This window comes from Vulpes vulpes, chromosome 9, assembly GCF_048418805.1.
Source record: "Vulpes vulpes isolate BD-2025 chromosome 9, VulVul3, whole genome shotgun sequence".
Classification (NCBI taxonomy): Eukaryota; Metazoa; Chordata; class Mammalia; order Carnivora; family Canidae; genus Vulpes; species Vulpes vulpes.
The window spans coordinates 84,961,155-84,983,613 of NC_132788.1; the positions used below are offsets into that span (position 1 = coordinate 84,961,155).

Consider the following 22,459-nt stretch of genomic DNA (forward strand, 5'->3'; position numbering starts at 1 on the left):
TTGATTAAGTATGTAAGTCATTGGGAAATTGGATTAGATATTTAAAATGTTTATTTACATATAGTCTTTGAAGAAAAATCAGTTTAGTTAATTTAGGCATCCTTACTATTCATTGTATTATTTTAGAATGTTATATCCTTAGAGTAACATAATTATACTTGAGGAAAACAGTGTCATGTCATAAATGATGGTGGATGAATGAGGCTAATTACATTACATACTATGTTTGAAGTTTATAACTTGTAGTTAAAAGACCTATTTGATGGTAGACCATTGAGTATTTTTAAAGGGAAATTATATATATTCAGTAGCATGTAAACTAAGTAAAATCAAATCATGTTACCATGATAGAGGAAAAGTATACATACAATAGTAAAAGCTAATTAAAATGAACTTTCGGTAATATTGATTTTGTAATTTAAGTTTCTAATCATTAATTCACATCTGCAATCTTCATCAGTGCAGAGCCTCAAAAGTATGAATTTTCTTTTTTTGTATATACTCTGGTCTTAGTCTTTGCTTTACTATATATTTTATTCCCCAGACAGCCATGTATACTAATATTCCCTCAATTAATTTTGAGTTTGTAGTTCGTATTTGAAAAGCACACTATGGAAATAGATAGCTATAAAATCAAGACTACCATGTAAAATGAATTACCCTAGAAAAGCTATTAAAACAGAGTGCCTTTCCCACTATTGCAGCATCTAAAAGAAAAAAAAAAAAAGCCTGTTTCTATTATCATCTCTATTTTGTATTTTATGCCATTATTTCCAGTGTGGCTTTGAGTATACACCTGGTTTACAACTTGAAATAGTTAGCTTTATATTAATATTTTATTACTTCCCTAATTTAATTTTTCATCTAGAAATACTGTCATTTTTTTCCCCAAAACTCTGGCTGTGTATCACATACTAAAGTAGATACTTGCAAGGCCAGGTAATTTGTCCTGTATCACAATCTAAATTGGAACATTAAGCCAAAAAATTATCCCTAGTTGGAGACGATTTATGTGGACCAAGTACTTAGAGCATTCAAATTAGCTAGGAAGCTTCCAGGTCTTCTCCCCATCTAGCTCCAGAGAGGGCTGTGGCAGACGAATTTACCAACAACAGAGTAAAAGGACCCTTTTGGTCCTCCTCCTCAGCTTTCCCCATATTGTTGCTTTGAAGATATTTTTTTGGTCCTCAGAGTTAAACTGTTTCATGGCATTTTTTTTCTTCAAAGTTTATATTTCTGGTTTTAGTCTATAAACCACTCATCCTTGTGTAATTGATTAATGAATTTGAATTACATTCTCACATGTACATACACATAATAGAATATTTACTACTCTTGAGCCTGTTTGTATTTCTGTGTAACCTTTTAAAACTTTTAAATGTTGATGTCTGTGTTGGGAAAAAAAATGGAAGGACTATTTTGAATATGTTGCCTTGCATTTTTGTTCCTGTATATTATGGATTACAACATAACATATTCTCTAAACCCACCAGGCAAATTTAATATTTACTCTGTGTGAGAAATTTTTTAAAGCCGTTCACAGCTCTAGGTCTTTATTACTCTCTTATAAAGCTCTGTTCCTCTCTGCAAAAGTCACAGGCTCCATGATTCTTATGACTTGGCTCTTCATTGTTATAGGCAAGTAACAAAAATTATAAAACTCTTGTCTGCTTAGACTATAATTCTACCACTTTTGCTATTAGATAAACATCATACAGATAAATAGTTTTTTGTACACAGGGGTTTCCAAAAGAAATCTTTAAAATGTTATCAGCTAAAAGAGCATGAAGTCTTAACTTCTAGAAAGATATGTTATACAATTAATGGAGGCTCATCATTTTCCCCAAATATTCATGTGATGGTGTTTACCCATCCTATAGAGTCCTTCTAACTTCTGCTATTTGTCTATGAAGCATCATTGGCTTTAGGTAAAGATATTTTTAAAAATTTGTCCAACCCCTTTTAATATCAAGCCTACTGCAGGTTAGTTACTTGTTAGAAGCAGTTACGTCTTCCTTTCATTACTTTTTCATAAACTAGTCAAATGCATTATAAGATACCACTATCAATTATCTTTTCCATCCAGAAAGAACTGTATTACTTTATCAGTTTCCTATAAAATTGAAGAGGTGGAAGTAGAACTATTTCTTGGGGATGGTTGTTAGTGAAGACATTTAAGATATATTTGAGTATATTTGATATATTTGGTAATCTCGTTACCATCAAAGAAGAAATGATTTTTCTCATTCCTTTATGACCAATGTCTTTAGCTATATCTATGCAAATAACTATGCTTTTTAGTTGACAGCAGAAGTATATACCTATATCATCACTATTGTCTGCTGGTGCCCAGATCCAGCTTCAGGATGCTGCCAATGCGTGCATTTAGTCACTAAAACATTGGACAAGAGTAAAGACTCCTGCTGACTCAGTCTCAATTACAGATTTCAAAACTGTTATCAAAAGTATGTTTGGAATATTTGCAGACATGTGTTTTTACAGAACTTTTAAAAATGTTATACAAGACTTCATTTCACAGTGGACTGAATTAAAAAAATCAAATGAAATATAAATAAATATGATCATCTGCTTTTACAAAGGCTAAAACAGAGCTCTACCCTGACTCGCTCAACATTAAAGTTGTGATACAAAGAGCTTGGGTCCCATCTGCTCCAAGTAGGTGGCCCTCAAGAGTCATTAAAATTATCTTTTTAAAATTATAGCTCAGCAAGAGCAATCCATTTTGTGCATCCAGAAATTATTGTCCAAATGCCCATCTGCATGTCCTTTTAAGAAACGTAGTTCAACAGAGGAAGTCCTGGCTCCTTGGGGAAATCATTCTCATCTTCAGCGTACATATGCTGTGCTACAGTTAATCAGGCAAATTCTATTGATGTTTCCAGCACTGGGGCGTGATTGAATATTTAACAAACAAATGCCTCTGAGCCCAGAAGACAAACGGTTCAAGAGATTTGGGACATTTTTAAAAAATATATTAAGTTAAATCAAAAGCATTTTGCATTTGTTCTTCTGAGAAACAGATGAACAGACTATCAGAATGTGAAATGGCATGACAATTTCTTTACCACTCTGACAAATTATATTCAATTGCTGTACAGGTTTTCAGTAGCTAAATGATAAACCAAAAGGGAAAACGTTGTTTTTCAATCAGGTCGTAGTAAGCTAAGTTTTAATGCACATAACAAATGCATGTTATACAAGAAAAAAATTAAGCCAAGAGCTTATTAAGCCCAAAGGTGTTGCATGTGTGAAATCAGTAACCATCATCTATACGTATATCGCCTATTTTAGTGAGTCAAAAGTGTTGCCTAAGAAAGGAATAGAGGGATCCCTGGGAGGCTCGGCATTTAGTGCCTGCCTATGGCCCAGGGTGTGATCCTGGAGTCCTGGGATCAAGTCCTGCGTCAGGCTTCCAGCATGGAGCCTGCTTCTCCGTCCTCCTGTGTCTCTGCCTCTCTCTCTCTCTCTCTCTCTTTCTCTGTTAAATAAATAAATAAATAAATAAATAAATAAATAAATAAATAAATAAATATTTTTAAAAAATAAGAAAGGAATAAAGTTTTGCCATTGTACCACTCTTAGAAAATATAATACTAGTTTTACTCTTTATTTTTTTCCCTTGAAAAGAGAAGCCAACTCAACTCCAGTCAAAATACTGGTCTCGTGTATCTCTTGCCTTTCTCATTTATCATAATTCCCCTTTCAGAATCTGGGATAAACCAGAATTGGTTCTAGGACAACCAAAATAAGCAAGCCTTTTATACTCTGTCCAGATTCTCCAGTTATTTATCTTTTCCATATATTTAAAATAGTGCAGAAATGTGTTAGTGCGGAAATGCAGTACAACCAAGAGAATGTTCACCAGGGAACACAGCTAAATCTGTCCTCCTCGGCCCATCTCCAAACCAGGGTGTATCTTAGGAAAAATGTGAGATGAATGTCCATATACATCTCATGAATATTTTTGTGTGTATAATTACTGCTCATGCCAAGCAAAAAGAAATAATTTTACACCTGAGTAAACTACTACAAGGAAAAAAAGGCTGTCTGTCCTCTGACCCCCTCCCCCAGAAGTGCAAAAAATAATTTGATTTTTAAGGTGTTTTTAAAATGATGTAGCAAACATCTGGCCAGTACCCCTCCAATATTACATCTAAAACTTTTGAAATGCTATTTGCTGCCTTCTCCCATATGAAATTGTGACCTTTGTAGGTATCTATGTCTCTCTGCTTTATACTTTTTTTTGCCTTTGAGACTTTGTGCCTCTCAAGGGCAATGCCCGTGTCCTTCTTACCTGTGTGTCTTCTATAGTGCCTACAAAATGCCTTACACATAGCAGGAGCTTACTAAATATTTACTGAACTAATTTTTATTGCAAAAGTTAATTTCTGCCTATGTGATATACAAAATGGAATCCCAGAGTGATCAAAGGTGGCCCAAAGGTTCATAATTATACCTTTCCTGCTTTTAGCGAACCTATTTTTAGGGCCTGTCTGCTTTAAATACACAACATGTTTAGTTTTTATTAATGAAAATATGATGGAAGTGAATGAGTAGAGAGTCTTTTGGTCACAGAAAACCCACTGCCCAGTATATACAACAATTATAGAAAATTAAACTAGAGGTTTTTTTGAAAGCTGGAGAAAAGATAGTACTATCTAACGGCCAGACTGAATTAACAAGAAATATATCCTACTTCCCACCAGTACCTTCTTAGAACTAGGGTCTGAGGGATGTTTGCTATATTCTCTGTTTACTTTCTCTAGACAAGGCTAAACTTTTATTCTCCTTTTGTCTCTATGAAACAAAAGTTGCAAGAGTCACCACTCCATCCCTTAGTAATTTAGGACACTAGGCATTTTTCGAGTCCCTGGCATTCTTTCCAGTTTTCTACCTGAAGGCGGGGTTCTTTAACCATGTGAACAGCCTAAGGGGTCTCAGAGTGGCAATGAAGGATGAGCTCATTGAGCAAGTGGCGTACAGCGGAAAGGTGTGTCCAGTGCCTGCAGCTGAGGCTGTACGATACTGTTTCAAGGATGAAAATATCCCAATTTTCTTATTTTTTTCACTTGGGACATAAAGTAAGGGCCCATGGATCGACATTCAGTCACTATCTTTTCTTTACCTGGGGCTCTGGAAAGTAAATTTCTCCATATAAAGAAATATATGAATGAGAAGATCAAGCCAGCATAGATAAAGCAAGTTTAGGCCCAGGACAAATACCAAGAAGAAGATCCTTAGACACCCTGCAATTCTCATTCCTTATTCAGACAGGCAAGCTGTTTCTTAGATGTTCTGAGACCCGAGTGTTCTAGGACCTTCCTTGAGAGTACAGTTACCTGCTAATCCCAACTACTTTCCACAAGAAGGGAAAATCATTTTATGACAGGATTAGGGATTGCCAACTACATTTTAGAGATTTCCAGAGTCTTAAGTATAGCATACTTTGCCTTCTACAGAACTCTCCTATCAGCCCAGCCTATCCATCCCCACTACCAGTGTCTCAACCAGACACCCCAGCGCTTCTAATCATGACAGCTCAACAGTCTCCTAATTGGCTCCCTCTCTGCTATCTCCACAGATGCTGCAGACACCACACGAACTCACACCCATGCCTTCTATCATGTGACATCTCTGATTCTCCTGAGTCACATCACTCAAGGACCCTTCAAAGGCCCTGGATGACAGAGATTCAGTTCTGGGCTACCATTATATCCTCAGCACCCACAGCGCCTATGGCAATAACCCTAGATAGGATTAGGAAGAAAGGAAGATTGGCAGAACAATGACAGACACACAGGCGGATAGATCCCTTCTCATTAAAAGGCATAATAAATTCTTCTGGCCTGTATGCAATCTAGAGCAGGCTTTCTTGCCTTTACATATGCTTCACTTATGCTAAAACGGCAATCTCACCTCAGATAGTAATCTGTGTGTTGAGTGTTGATGATGACCAAACACTCAGGAATAAACTGAAAAGTTCAATCAGTCACTCAAATATTTTGTTTAAAAATACCAAAATTGGGACACCTGGGTGGCTCAACACTTGAGCATCTGCCTTCACCTCAGGGCATGATCCCTTTCCAGGGATCAAGTCCCACATTGGGCTCCCTACAAGGAGCCTGCTTCTCCCTCTATGTCTCTGCCCGTCTCTGTGTGTCTCTCATGAATGAATAAATAATATCTTAAAAAAAATTAAAATACCAAATTTGGGGGGAACACCTGGGTGACCCAGTTTGTTAGGCATCCAACTCTTGATTTTGGCTCAGGTCATGAGTGTCTTGAGGTCTTGAGATCCAGCCCCATCAGGCTTCCTGCTGAGCATGAAGTGGGCTTGAGATTCTCTCTTTCCCTATCCCTCTGCACCTCCACCTTGATCCTGAATGCATTATTTCTCTCTCGCTCACTCTAAAAAAATGTTTAATTAAAAATAAAAAACCAAATTTTGGGAATAACTAGATATTTTGTTCTCTGTGGCTACAAATGGAAGGATAGGAAATAGCTTTCTGAAACTGAATGTAAGATATATATTCTCAGGGGATCCCTGGGTGGTGCAGCGGTTTGGCGCCTGCCTTTGGCCCAGGGCGCGTTCCTGGAGACCCGGGATCGAGTCCCACGTCGGGCTCCTGGTGCATGGAGCCTGCTTCTCCCTCTGCCTGTGTCTCTGCCTTTCTCTCTCTCTCTCTCTCTATCATAAATAAATTTAAAAAAATAAAAATAATTTAAAAAAAGATATATATTCTCAGGCATCAAATAATGTCTCTGAAATACAATCTGCTTTTTGGGGAACCTGGGTGGCTCAGTTGGTTAAGCATTGAACTCTTGATTTTGGCTCAGGTCATGATCTTAAGATTATGAGATGGAGCTCTGGGTCAGGTTCCATGCTCAGTGGGAGTCCTCTTGTCCCTCTCCCTCTTCCCTACCCCTCCACTGGCTTGCATGCATGCTCTCTCTTTCTCAAATAAAAATAAATAAATAAAATCTTTAAATCTATATAGATATATATACTCTGCTTTTATTGATTTTTTTCTGTCCTAAGTTTATCATTTTAATATCCATTTATTTATTATATATTTAAATAAGACAAGTTAGAAAAATCTACCCCGGCAAGAATAAGCAGTGATCACATTAGTTTGTTTTTTAAATTTCTTATTTTATAGCAGAAAAATCCACCTACTAAAAATGTACTGTATTTCTCATTTTCATTATTTACTTTCACAGCCATTGATTTTATGTTTGTACTTCCTCCTTTCTCAGATTTAAAAATTAAAACTTTTGCTTTCCTAGGGATAATCTCAGAACTATGTACTTGAAAAATTCATGTAGCTTTCCAAATAATTATATTTCATGATGCTCATGTTTTATGGAAAAAAATACTTTCTATAATTGAAATTTTCATGTAAGAAAAGTATTTCACAAAACATGTCTACTATCTATTGCTCTTCAACAATAAAACTTCCCTACAATAATTTAAGACAAAAATACTTTGATAGGCCCACTTCTTTTTAAAGTAGCATTTCCCGGCTTAAATAAGCTAAATATTAATAGTTCTAGCTCTTTCTCTTCGCACAGAGTCAGCTCATTGGGAATTCAAAGTCTACAAATCTTAGATAACTTCCTATAGATCTCTTCTTCCACATGCTTTTTTGAAAGGACTATATTTTTAGTGACCTCTTCTTAAATGGTTCTTTTGTAACTCAATGGTAAAAAAAAAATACATGCCTTACCAAGACCAGATACCATAGTAGGGCACCTTACCAAACGGTTTATATACCTACTTACGTTGCTGGTTTTAGTTGCTCATATTTTTATTGCAGAATAAAATAGTATATATATATTTTTTTTTGTTTTGCTTTTTATTCAGAGAATACATGAACTTATTAAGAACTGTTATCAGTAGTTTATTCACCACAGATTTTGACTCAACATGGTTTCACTTTGTTCCCCTATGTAGGATAACAACAGTATCCAGGGCTCCCCGAGTCCAGCAGCTAGTCCTTCAGGGTTAACTCAGTTAACGTTAGAGAGCACGTTGGGGAAGGCTGCAAGGCGAACAGATAAAGGACCTCTAAAAAGTGCCTACGCAGAAGCAGGAACATCAGAAAGCCAGAATTCCTTGGCAAAGCAGATAGATAGAAAAGACTTTCAAAGGAGCATGGTGCCTACGCCATGCCTTTCTCCCCCTGGAAGAAGTGAATCCTCTCAGAAAATTCCAGATCCTCTTATCAAAGCAAAGGACCGGCCAACCCATCAAGTACCAGCTTCAATAAATAAAACCTTGCTCAAGGAGATCTCAGGGGAAAAGTTGAGACTGATTCCTGAAGTATCTGTAAGTGGTATCCCTCTGGTTTGCATAGGCGGGCAGTACGTCCTGCTGTGTTCTGTTCTGTTCCACTTCGCACGCATTTTCAGCAGGACCTATTTTTCATCATTTGGGTGATCAGTAATGTATTTGCCTTCCTATTCAGATGTGTTTTAGCTCAGTAGCAGCAGCTGTTAAAGAGTATATTGCACATCCCAGTGGTAATAGAATGCCTCATGTTTTTAATGAGAAAGATAATTATCATAATAGTTTTTTTTTTTATTTCCCGGTTACTTCTCATAATTCTGGTTATCCCTGCCTGCAAATTATAAATGAAGATCTTATTTCTGAGCCAAAGGCTTGCCAGTGAAATTGACAGATTTTCAATAACAATCTACATTAGGAACCGTAAAAACATCATTATTCTATTCACTTTCTGGTCTCTTTGCAGCAGTTTCCTAAATAATAAATGGCATGAGTGAAGGTTAACAGTAAAGTAGTGTCATTGAGTAAATCCCTAGGCTAGTTTGGTGGCTATATTCATGTTCATCAGATTGATTTTCTTCCTTCCTGTGTTGGTATGTTTCTTCCTTAAGTCCCTCCATACCTATACTTAAACACCAGAGAACAAATGAAGCCATGCAGAACAAATGAACTTATATTCATCCATTTCTTTAAAACATTGAAAGCTTTCTTTATTTGTCATGTCCTAAGTATTTTCTATGTGTTTCAGTGTAAAGCTTTGGTTCAATTATGTTCTAAGCAATTCAGGGTGGATTTTTCCCTTGCACAAGTCATAGACATATGCATCATCATTAACAAACTAGAAATAGCTGATATGTCTTAAATATCTGCCATGTGCCAGTCACTCAGCCAAGCCTTTTTCTGTGGAACATTTCATTTAATCCTTACAGGGACCCTGAGAGGTAGACACCTTGATCCTCGTTTTTCAGATGAGGAGACTGAGGTTCAGAGTGGTTATGCACGGTGTTCAAGGACAGCAGCTGGCTAGTTGAAGAGTTAGAACTTGAATGGAGATTGTCTGAGTCGAGACCTGCTACCTGGACCACCACGCTGGGCTCCATAAACATGTACCGGCTCTTATGGGAATGGTGACCCCTCCACAAGAAAGACCCAGATACAACTGGAATGTGTGTTCCCCTTATTTCTCATGTTCGTATGCATGTGTGTATGCATGCATGAATCATCTAACATCATGAAAATGGATTTGTTTTATGGTGATTTAGGATGAAAGTGGTCAGTAATATTTTTGCATGTTATCCTTTTTTTTGGAAATATTTCTAAAACAGATGTTCTACCTAATACCTATCTGTAATTTTTTTCTTTGGTGTGCTAATAAGTGGAATGCAGGTAATAAATGAACCTTAGAGATCTATTCTAAAACAATGCTTTATTTGACTGCAGCCAAAACTGGGCTGCCAGAAACAGAGCCAAAGCAATTCTCTAAGAAGCCTTCCACTCCATTCCCCCCACCCCTGCCCCTGCTAATTTTTTTTGCCACCACCCTTCTATTAGGTAAAATCTGTCATCCTAATATATCCAAAAGATTGGTTATTTTGAATCATTCCATCTTTCTTATAGAAATAAAGCCAGAAATAAAGCCAGAGCATGAAAATCAGCTTGGAAGCTTGAGGCACAAATGAACTTTTTAGAATTGGCCATTGTGCCAAGCACACTGCCTGAAAAATAGCGCTCTCCGATGATAGCAGGAGAAAATGAAAGGTTGGAGAGAGAGTAGGCAACTTTCCCTTACACCATCCTCTTCATTTGAGAGGCTTTGAGGATAAGCCAGTTCACAGAGACTATTCCAATTGCTCCAAGAGGATCTTTCTCACAGCTTATTGCTGTTGATTGCCAAGCCCAGACTGACCCAGGTGCCTTCTGCACAGGGGCTCCTGGGCAGCATATGCCATTTTCACTCATCCATTTTACAGCTGAGAAGACTGACAGAGCAATCTCTTCAAAAGGATGAAAGAGGGAAGGAGTTTTATCTCTGTTGAGGGGATAAAGGCACAAAGGCACTGCTTACCATTTGTGCAGAGAGGTTTTGACCTCAGTGTCAAAATTCATGCTAATAAAATGTGATCTCTAATAACCCACATGATCACTACAATCTGTGTCGCTCACATTTGTGAATGTGATAACCTCAGTTTAATAGGATGTAAAATTATTGAAGGCATTGGCACTTTACCCCATTTCAGAATGAATTTATAGGGGGAATGTAGTGTTCTTCCAGAGACACCATTTAAAAAAGAAATTCATGGTCATACTGAAAGGGTGCTAATACTTGACATTCTCTCCATTTAATAACTGCAGCTAAGAATCTGAAACAAGTTTTCTCAAAAGAGTGCTATGTGCTTGGTAACCCCACAATGGGATTTTCCCCCAGATCGCAGAAACCCATGGCATTGACTTTTAATAATTTACTAATATTTAATTCACACAATATAGAATTCTGCCTTTTTTAGTGCATTCATGGATTGTACAACCATCACTGCTCATATTAGATCATTTTTATCATCCCAAAAGAATTCCATCCCCATTAGTAGACATTCCCCATTCCCTGCTTCCCCTAAACTCCCAGAAGCCATTAATCTGCTTTCTGTCTATGGATTTGCCTATCCTGGACAGTTCATAAAAATGAAATCAGACAGTATATGGCCTTTTGGGTCCGACTTCTTTCATTTAACATAATGTTTTCAAGTTCCATCCATGTTGTAGCTTGTATGTCTTTTTATGCCTGAACAGTAATCCATTATCTGGATATGCCATATCTGTTTATTCATCTATTAGTTGGTTGTTTCCACTTTTGGGCTATTATAAAAGATGGTGCTATGAACATTCATATGCACATTTTCGTGTGGACATATGTTTTCAGTCCTCTTGGGTATATACCTAGGAGTGGAATTGTTCGGTCATATGGAACTTTACATTTAACTTGCCAGAAACTGCCCAAAGCAGCTGCACCATATTACATTTCCACGGGCAAGGCGAGTTGAGGGAATTTCTCCACATCTTAGTCAACACTTGTTATTGTCTTTTTGTTTTAAGCCGGCCTAGTGTGTCCTAGTGTGTGTGAAGTCATATCTCACTGTAGTTTTGGTTTGCATTTCCCCAATGACTAAAGATGTTGAGCATCTTTTCATATGCTTATTAGCCTCTCCTTCAGAGAAATGCCTATCAAATCTTTGGCCTGATTTTTCCTTTGGATTATTGGTCTTTTTATTGTCCAGTTGTAAGAGTTTGGATACAAGTTTCTTGTCAGATACATGATATGTAAATATATTCTCCCATTCTGTAAATTGTCTTTTCATTTCATGAGGCTATCTTTTGAAGCATGGAAGTTTGTCATCTTATAAAGTCCAATCTATCAATGCTTTTCTTCTATTGTTTTTGCTTTTCATGTCATTTGTCAGAGCCATTGCCTAATCCAACATCACAGAGATTTATTCCAATATTTTCCTTAAAGAATTTTATAGTTTAACTCTTAAATTTTGTTCTGTGATCCATTTCTAGCTAATTTCTGTCTCTAATGGAAAGTAGGGGTTCAACTGCATTTTTTTTTTACATGTGGATATTTACTTATACCGGCACTATTGGTTGAAAGAGTATTCTTTTCCCATTGAATTGTCTTGTCACCATTTTTGAAAATCAGTTGACCATACATGTAAAAGCTTATTTCTGACTTACCAGTTCTGTTCTATATATATGTGTATCCTTGTGCAGTATCACACTGTCTTGATTACTATAGTTTTGTAGTAGGGTTTAAAATCAGAAATGTGACTCCTTCAAGTTCATTCTTCCTTTTCTGGATTGTTTATGCATCTCCATAGAAATTTGAGGATCAACTTGTCCATTTATGCAAAAAGGGCAGCTGAGATTGCATTGCTTCTAGAAATCAATTTGGGGGATATATCCTAACATCTTAACAGTATTAAGCCTTCCAATCCACGGATATCTTTCCATTTATTTATGTCTTTAATTTCTTTCAGGAATGTTTCATAATTTTCAGCATGTAAGTCTTGCATTTCTTTTATTAAATTTATTCCTAAGTACATTTTTTATGCTATTGTGAATAGAATTGTTTTTCTTAATTTTATTTTATTTGTTCATTGCTAGTGTTCATAGAAATGCAATTTATTTTTATATTGATTCTATAATTTGCAACCTTGCTATTAATTAGTTCTAATACTGTTTCTGTGAATTCTTTAGGATTTTCTTAGAATACAAGATCGTGTCATTACAAATAGAGATAGTTCTACTTCCTTTCCAATCTAACACAGACATGATGAGCTTAGTCAGGCCTGGAAAGATTCTATTGGTATGACTCCTAGGAAATGTACTTGATGCAAGAGGAAAATTTTGATGATTATCCTGGGACTAGAAGTCTGTCTAATATTATATGAATGCAGATACGAAATTACCTTTGCTGGCTAGCATTGTAGTCCACACATGTAAAGCACTGACATGTATGAGGGTTTTACCACTAAGCTGGGTTCCTAAAATAAAGGACTTCTAAGGGTGCCTGAGTGGCTCAGTCAATCATCTGCCTCTTGATTTCAGCTTAGGTCATGATATCAGGGTTGTGAGATGGAGCCCTGCACTGCATGGAGCCTGCATAATATTCTCTCCCTTCCTCTCCCTCTGCCCTTCCCCCCACTTTCCCCTCTAAAATTAATTAATTAATTAATTAATATAAAGGACTTCTAGGTGATGAGTTATGGCTGTTGTGGTTCTACTTCTGGATTAGTGAGAGCATCTCCTCTTCTGCTCAGTGCTTGTCAGGCCAGGTATTCCTCCCAGGAACTAGAGATACATCAACCAAAACAGATGAGGCCTGTCTCCTTGGGGGGCTTAAGACAATAAAGACATACAAGCAAGTACATAAAGTGGTTATAAACTATGATAAGTGGTGCAGGAAGACAAAAACAAGGTGATGTAATAGAGAACAGGATTGGCTAGAATTGTGGGTACTTTAGATATTATCTGATGGAGTAGATAACATTTGATCTGAGATCTAAAGTTTAATATGAAGCCAGTCATGCAAAGAACCTGGGAATAATGTTTCAGGTATTAGGAACAGGAGGTACAAAGCTTCAAAATGGGCATCTTTGGGAAATAGAGAAGATCCACGTAGCTGGGGCATAGAAGAAGGGGAAAGTAGTGAAGGATGAGGTCAGAGCAGCACACAGGGTCCAGATCATGTAAGATCAGGATGGCCACAGTGAGAAGGATGGCCTTTACTTCAAATGCAATGATAAGTCTTTGTAAGGTTTGAAACAACGCAACGACATTTACATTCCAAAACTTCCCTCTTGCTGTGTCAAGGGTGGATGCAGGGAAAGCAGTTGAGGCATTACTCTGATAGATCAGAGTGGAGATGAAGAAAAGTAGTAGATCCCAGGAATAACTGGGAGCTAGGACAGACAGGATATAGGGAAGAGGAAATGGGTAGAATTAACTATGACTCTCAGATTTGGGATCTGAGCAAAAGGAGGATGGTTATGTAGTTCTCTGGGTTCTGGAAGACTGAGCAGACCTGAGCCATCAACTCAACCATCAAGCTACTGCAATCAGGAATTATAAGTGGACACACCCCATTAAAAATCTGCTCTCACATGGGGCGCCTGGGTGGCTCAGTTGGTTAAGTGTCTGACTCTTGATTTGGGCTCAGGTCATGATCTCAGGGGTCATGAGATGGAGCCCTGCAGCAGGCTACACACTCAGCAGGGAGTCTACTTTAGATTCTCTCTCCCTCTCCCTTTGCCTCCTCACCTCATCCTCCGCCTCCCCTGTGCTTGAGCATGTGTGTGCTTTCTCAAATAAATAAATAAGTCTTTAAAAATAAAATCTGCTCTCACAAAGTGCCAACGTGAAGTGACTTTATGACAAGGGACAATTAAAGGCTTTTACAAAAGGAGATTCAGGAGAACTATTTTCCTAATCCCCTGGTATGCCAGAGGACTAGTAATTCTTAAGGAACACTTACGGAAATCGATTTGCTAACTACTTGGTAAACTTCCTCCTTGCAATGTTTTATTCATTTTTAAATAGAGTTCCCTATTATTAAGTTCAAATATTTTTAATTAAGAAACAAGTACAGCCCTCTGGGTAATATTGTAACCATGTAGATAGCTGGTAATTAAACTTTTCCACATGTATGACTGCATTCAAACAGTTTTGAATGAATCATTTTAAACCCATAAATGTCATTATGTGCATCTTTAAACAAACAAAAAGGCCTATATAACAGGCTTTGTGGTTCTAGAAAAAGTTTGAACTTACTAAAAAATGGTTACTTTCAAAAGAAAGACAAAATATGCTACCAGTTACAAATTCATGTATTCTCCAGTCTTAGCAAAAATAAGACTTGACTTTTTATAGGAAAAAAAAACTATAGAATGAATCCCATATGACTTTTGAGTTTAGTTTTCACATTTTTATTTTTAAAAAATAAAAACTAAATTATGGAAGGACGCTGTTAAAAGTGTTTTAAGCCATGGTATAATTTTTTTAATTGTCAAGCCTTTTCCTTTGGATAATGAAAAAAGGATTAGTTTGACTGCCTCCCTGATGAACATGAGCCCATATTTTTTTTTTTTTGAAATAATAGAGGTTTACTATTCTCTGCAGTTTGTACTCTACAAACTTGGAGGAAAATGAGTTTGTAAATTATCTTAGAGTTCTAAAGGCATTGTTCCATTACATAAAGTTCTGCATTTTCTAGGATATATAATACTCTGTATTCGAAGGGAAACCATTTGTCTCTCTTTGAATTTGCCACGCAAGTATGCCATTTGCAACTGTCTTTCCAACAAATACCCCATTGTTTGAAGAATTCTAAATGTCTTTCTGACCCCTGACTTCCTTCAGTTATAACAGTATTCCATTGTTGCAAAACACCTGTTTGGGGGTTAGGTTGCCCTGTGTGCTATACATATGTCAATCATCCTGGCCCAACTATGCAAGTTCACCCAGTGACTCTCCCTCATTCCAAGACTACTACTTGGCCCACTGGCCTCATGCTTTCCTGGGCCACCTGATAGATGGCCTTCACCTTTGCTACCTTCAGGACCTTCCCAAAAGATCATGTCTATCTACATTTTCATTCTTCTGAGAGGTCAAGAGCAGTGGACACCATGGCTCAGAGTACCAACTCAAATCAGACAGACCTGGATTTTAATTTTGGCTTTGCTTCTCTTTACTTACGTGACCTTGGACACATTTCTTAACTTCCTTGAACCTCAGTTAACTCATCTATCACCTTGGAGAAAATAATAAAACTTATTCCATAGGGTCATAATGAGTATTAAATGAAATAGGTTCATAATCCGACAAGGTATTTTCTTCTACTCATGTCTGAGTAGTTAGAAATACAAACCAGTGTGCCTAGCATTCTAAAGCAAACTTCTTCAAATTCAATAAAATTCCAGAAGCTAATTATTGGTATTGTTCAATAAGTGATAGCTATATGCATTTCTTGTCCTCTGTTAATAATTGAATCAAATGCTGACATAAGAATGAATTAATGGTCAGGTAGCGTGTTGGTATTTTTCTCAGTGTTCACTGAAGAGAGAAAAATATTTAGAAGCAGGACCTGGTGTTTCTCCAGTCATTCCCCAGAGAGTTCCCTCTGTGTGTCTGCCTTATTCCCAGAGCTAAATTATAGATCACCCATTCATGGCTGATGGGGTGAATTAAACATAGAAAGACTAGTAGCACTTAACACTATAAACCATAGTGTTAACCATGGAGAGAATGTGTCATTTATTACATTGGACACTCCTACCAATGAGTTGCCTTTGGGGAAGAGTTTGTGATTTCATGTTTTGTCAAAACTATACTCTTTCCTTGCCTCTGAAAAAAAAAAAAAAAAAACCAGAGTCATTATCTGAATTTTATCTGTCAGTGCACTGCTGGGGATATCGCTGGAGCTACAGAGTTTGGTGATTAAATAACATTGGTGCTACCAGTAAAAGGATTTGCATTAAGCATAGAAATTTTCCAGGTGGAATTTGCTTCAATTTTGTTTTCAGTCCAAACTTACTCCTTTGAGCAAACAAACTCTTTGCATCTAGTGTCTAATTTAGTTATTGACCAAAGCAAAATGGTCCAGAGTAGAAGTATCTTAAAATAATTAAAAATGGAATTATGGTCCAAATTTTGGGTGATGATATGGAACTGCAGAAGTCATTAGGACATTTTCATATCTCCAAACAATGTGCTAGTTCCTCTAATGAAAAGGAGCAGTTTCAGATTCTCAGAAGTTTCAGAAATTGTAGATAGAAAGACTTGACGAAAAACTGAGACTATCAGAAGTATGAAGCAATTGAAACAGATTAGTTGTTTAGCTAACACACTATAACTTCTTACCGTCAGTTCTCCAGTATTTTAATGTTAAGGTTAGCATCCTACTAGTCAAATGTTTATTGAAGAAATCCATCGCCTTGATGTCTTGGTTTTCCTAATTTTATTTTATTGTTTTGTATATTTTTTTATTGGAGTTCGATTTGCCAAAATAGTAGAACATCCAGTGCTCATCCTGTCAGGTGCCCCACTCAGTGCCCATCACCCAGTCACTCCATCCCCCCGCCCACCTCCCTTTCCACCACCCCTTGTTCGTTTCCCAGAGTTAGGAGTCTCTCCTGTTTTGTCACCCTCTCTGATTCTTCCCATTCATTCTCCTTTCCCCTATAATCCCTTTCACAATTTTTTATATTCCCCATATGAGTGAAACCATATAATGATCATCCTCCAATTGACTTACTTCACTCAGTATAATATCCTCCAGTTCCATCCATGTCAGAGCAAATAGTAGGTATTCGTCTGTATATACAATGGTTTTCCTAATTTTAAAGGAGCAAATCATACTTGCCATTTTCCTATTTTATGGAAGAGGCCTTAGGCTGACAGTATTTGCTGACCCATTGAGATCGGGGTCTTTGATTCAAGAACCTTGTTTGTGACTTTTAAGAATTTAGGGCACTTGCCACATGCCAAGTCCTCTACAAGGTGCCCAGTGGTTTCCATCCAGTCTCCATGTCCGGTCCTCACAAGAGGTCTCACTTATTTCTGTTTGACAGACCAGGAAGCAGGGATAGTTCACATCTAGTAAGTGACAAAGCGGAGTGTCAAATTCAAGAGAGTTTGGTCAGAAAAGTTGGTTCACCTTCTACTACCCTAGTCCATGACCCCATTAAAGGTCACTGAAAAAGTTCTGGGATCAGGGCACCTGGGTGGCTCAGGTGGTTAGGCGTCTGACTCTTGATTTTGACTGGGATTGTGGTCTCAGGGTCTTGAAAACAAGCCTCAGTGTGGAGCCTGCTTGGGATTCTCTCTCTCCCTCTCCCTTTGCCCTTCCCACCCCCCACCCCTCCACCCCAAACTCACTCACAGATGTGTGCACCATCTCTGCCTCTCAAAATAAAAAATCCTGATCAGGGATCCCTGGGTGGCTCAGCGGTTTGGCGCCTGCCTTTGGCCCAGGGCGCGATCCTGGAGTCTCAGGATCGAGTCCCATGTCGGGCTCCCGGCATGGAGCCTGCTTCTCCCTCCTCCCATGTCTCTGCCTCTCTCTTCTCTCTCTCTCTCTTTCTAGGTCTATCATAAATAAATAAATAAATAAATAAATAAATAAATAAATAAATAAATCTTTTTAAAAAAATCCTATGATCATGTGGCAATTTAACTTCCATTGCCACCACTTTAAGCTTCACATTATTTTTATCTATTTATTTGAGAGAGAGAGAGCAAGAGAGACCTCACACAAGCTGGGGGAGGGGGGAGCAGAAGGAGAAGGAGAAGCAGATCCCCCTTGAGCAGGGAGCCTATTGCAGGACTCAATCACAGGACCCTGAGATCATGACCTGAGCCAAAGGCAGATACTTAACCACCTGAGCCACCTGGGCACCCCACTTCACAGTATTTTAATATGCAGAAGGATGCACAGTTGGTATATCTGTCATTACTGTATTACAACCAAACTATTCTACATTCTAAAACAATCTGAACTTAAAGTTATCTTCCCACTCCAGAAACGTCAGTTGGCTTACCTCTGCTATTTCCATTTCTATAAGCAGGTTCAGTAATTGTTTTCCTCTTGGTTCCTTAAATAATATTTTAAACTACCATGTATTGAATGACTACTGTGCTTATCCCATATACAAGGCTACAGTCATCTTAGAGATGGCATATCCTTGAATGTAATATAAAACCTGTTCCATTTGGTTTTACTAGATTCCTTTCGTCTGTAGTTGATTGTTAAACTCAAGAAGTACCCTGAACTCGGTAGATAGATGCTGGGAAATTACAAATTGTTTATCAAATCCCTTTAAGGTTTATAAGAATTGAGCTGTGGTTGTCAGAGAATTCTTTCTGAAAATTAGCAGGCTGACTACTGAGACAAAACGTATGGAAGTATGTTGTGTGGAAGCCATTATTGAAAAGGGTATTCTAAACAAATACAGCACATCAAAATAAGAATCTTTTTTAAAAAATACTTTCATGCTCTTCTTCCTCAAAAAGAGAGCTATATCTGTGAGATAGAAAGCTGCCTCTTTGCAAGGACTTTTGCTACTATTGGATTTAAATTACTCAAGAATTCTCTACTGAGACATTCTTAAGGGGTTAGTATACATAGATGATGAAGTGTGAATTGAGTCAGGAGTTGTAAGTGTCTCCAGGTTACAAGCCAAAGTGTTTGTGACAGACATTTCAGAGGTGGCATTGGGTCTGGTTAAGTAATACTAGGTCAATACGAATACCGTTGATGTAAAATGCAGTCTAGATTCTGACCAGTTGTTTCTTTCGAATAGTGTGCCTCCTGATTTCTGCTGTTAGGTTGACATAGCATCCCTTTAATGTAGCAGAGTTTTTCAAGTTGTACTGCAGCTTGGTCTTCATACGATTTACCTCTCTGCATTGTGAAGAGATATGCTGAAATCTACCATACATTGTAAATGGGTTATTTGCTCAGTCATGTGTCACTTGAGACTCATGCCTGAGTTTTCTGTCTTCTTTCTTATCTTCTGTGGGCCTGTGTCACCAGTGAATGAGGGCCAACTCTCCTGTGAGATACATGCTCAGAAATTTGAAACAAATCTTCAAGGGGTACTAGTTGGTGAAGAGATACCCTGCAATACTAATTTACCATCAGCTTGTATTTAAAATGTCAATGTAGAAATTAAACACTATCTGCAAACAGCAATAGAGAGGAGATTAGTCTTCATATTAAAATGCCAGTTGAGGTTTAAAATTAGCGTTGGAAAATGGACTTCTGCTACTTTTCTTGCTATTGTGTTGGAGTTTAAAAAACTTCCAAAACTTTATAATTACGGATTCAAAACTCTTAATAATACAAATTTGAAACTAGCAGTGAAACTGACTCCCCAGCTTTAGAAAATGCCTTCTTTGCCCCTACTAAGTAGGTCCAGAGTAAAGTGGCAGCAATTAATAATAATTAAATAATCTGCTTGTTTGTTCATTTGTTTTCTTTTTCAGATTCCACATTTAAGTGAACTCATATGGTATTTGTCTTTGTCTGTCTGACTTATTTCACTTAGCATTATTAATACCCTCTAGATATATCCATGTTGTTGCAAATGGCAAAATTTCATTCTTCTTTCTGGCTAATATTGTGTGTGTGTGTGTGTGTGTGTGTGTGTGTGTGTGTGTACACCACATCTTTATCCATTCATCTGTTGATGGACACTTGGACTGCTTCCATATCTTGGCTATTGTAAATAATACTGCAGTAAACATAGGGGCACATATATCTTTTCAAATTAATATTTTTGTTTTCTTTGGGTAGAGATCAGTATAGAGGTTACTCAAAAAATAAAAAATAGAGATATCATATGATGCAATAAGAATATATCTTTTGACAGAATCATAGGCTTTTAATAAGACTTGGCCAGGGAAGTGGAAGCCAAAAGCTATAGATGAAATTCTAGGTATTTTCATCCTTGTTATTTTGGAACTCTTGCTGATTTCATTTCTGAAACAGTATGTATAAGTATTTCTAGTGTACTTAATGCTTTCTATGAATATAAGCTCCATACTGCTTATAACCATGCTTTTAACCATGCTTTTAACCATGTTCTGATGGTTAAAATATGCTGCCATTGAGATGCCTAGGTGGCTCAGCAGTTGAGCGTCTGCCTTTGACTCAGGGCATGATCCTGGGTCCCATGATGAAGTCCCGCCTCGGGCTCCCTGTGTGGAGCCTGCTTCTCCCTCTGCCTCTCTCTCTCTCTCTCTCTCTCTCTCTCTCTCTCTCTCTGTGTGTGTGTGTGTGTGTGTGTGTGTGTTCATGAATAAATAAAATCTTTTTAAAAATGCCTTAAAAAAAGAATATGAGGGATCCCTTGGTGGCTCAGAGGTTGAGCATCTGCCTTCAGCCCAGAGTGTGATCCTGGAGACCTAGGATCGAGTCCCACGTCGGGCTCCCTGCATGGAGCCTGCTTCTCCCTCTGCCTGTGTCTCTCATGAATAAATAAAATCTTTAAAAAAAACTTTAAAAATGTGCTGTCATATCACCCTTCTTATCCTTTGAGGTCCAGCTTAGAGACCGTCTCCTCCATGAGGCTTGACTGATGCTACAAGAGGTGACCTCTCTCTTTTCTGAAATGCCAGACTATGGTTTATCTCCGTTTTCTCACATGCCTTTCACATTATGTTCTGGTCTAACAGCCACCATCCCTTTGTAGTAGCAGTTTCTGTATCTTGGTGTAACTTAAAAGAATACAAAGAGTCAGGGTTAATATGGTAGACTTTTATGAAGAGGTTTTTTTTTTGCATGATGTCCTCTATGCTGGAATGTCAGCCACTGTCACAATGCAAATCTGATTCAGAAAGAGAGTCTCAGAGATTTTCTAGGTTCCAGAATGAGAATAACAGCCTAATTTCCTCCCAATTTTATTACTCTCCCATCCATATAGAATGGAATGAGTTTCTTCACCTGATCTTACTAACTTCATGCCCATGTCTCATTTTGACTCTACACCACCATTGTGAACTTAGCCTTAGAACTTAGTAAAACCAAAAAAAAAAAAAAAAAAAACGTAGTAAAACCAGTTCTTATCTGGGGCTCACAACATTCTATAGGCACATGTTTGATGGATTAAGCTATTCTGCCTTAATATCTTGAGAGTTTGAGAGGCGAAGGGCATCAAGTTATAAGGTTATTACTTTTGTTTGTTGTGTTTTATCATTTTGCTGGAATTATCAGTTTTCCTTTTAATCATGATCAAGACACTGCGTGATTAACTAGTACTATACCCAAATATGTGCTACCTTTTTTTAAAATAGACTCCACGCCCAACATGGAACCCAGTGCAGGGTTTGAACTCACAACCCTGAGATCAAGACCTGAGCTGAGATTAAGAGTCGGACACTGAGCCACCCAGGCACCCCCATGCTACCTTATTTTATACTCATTTCTTTCTATTTCTTGATTGTCCTACTAGATTGTAAAGCATGTGAAAGCAGGAGCCACATCTCACTTGTCTTTGTGACTTCACTGTATTTAGCTTCTAAAAATGTCTGAAGATCAAAGAAAATGAGTAGCTCAACTGGCTTCATGAGGGAAGGACTCGCCTGGGAATCTGAGCACAGCTGAATTGTATAGCCTTGAGCCCATTACCTCCTTCCTAAAACAAATCCAACTGATAATGTCTCCTTTCTTTCCTATAAGGATATTTTAGGACAAAATTAGGTTGTATGTACCATTTTGGGCCTTTTGGAGATAGAATTAGATAAGGCACTTGCCTCTCCTGAGCTGTATAGTTTAGTTAGATGCCATCTTGTGCTAGAGTCCCCTTTCATGTGAAGACGTTCTTACAAGCCTTCTTTTAAAAACTATATAATATTAAGTGATTTAGCCTTTCCAGTGATTTTGAAATGGTTTAAGAGATTACAAATCAAGAATGTATCAGGGGACTAAGTTAATTACCTGTCTCTGCCACCAGACCCTGAAGAAAGTCAGTTCTTTCTCTCGGCTCATTTTTGCCTGCCTCTTCCAACATGTTGTCAGAATACATTTTACTATTGTAGGAAATAAATTCATGAAAATTCAGAGTTCTGAGCAGACTTAGCATCAACAGTTCCTAGCCCATA

General features: G+C 37.6%; 1 protein-coding gene across 28 annotated transcripts in view; it reads left to right on the forward strand.

Annotated features, from left to right (window-relative positions):
- The window catches only part of CFAP20DC (CFAP20 domain containing), a 239,958-nt gene that overhangs the window by 152,227 nt on the left and 65,272 nt on the right, over positions 1-22,459 (forward strand). Inside the window, exon 13 of one of the 28 annotated variants that reach the window (XM_072720574.1) lies at positions 5,603-7,020. The exons of the other annotated variants lie outside the window; for them this stretch is intronic. Coding sequence (XP_072576675.1) covers positions 5,603-5,650 — 48 coding nt within the window. The 3' untranslated portion in view covers positions 5,651-7,020. Of the gene's footprint in view, positions 1-5,602; positions 7,021-22,459 lie in introns of those variants that run through there. 28 annotated transcript variants of the gene reach the window in all.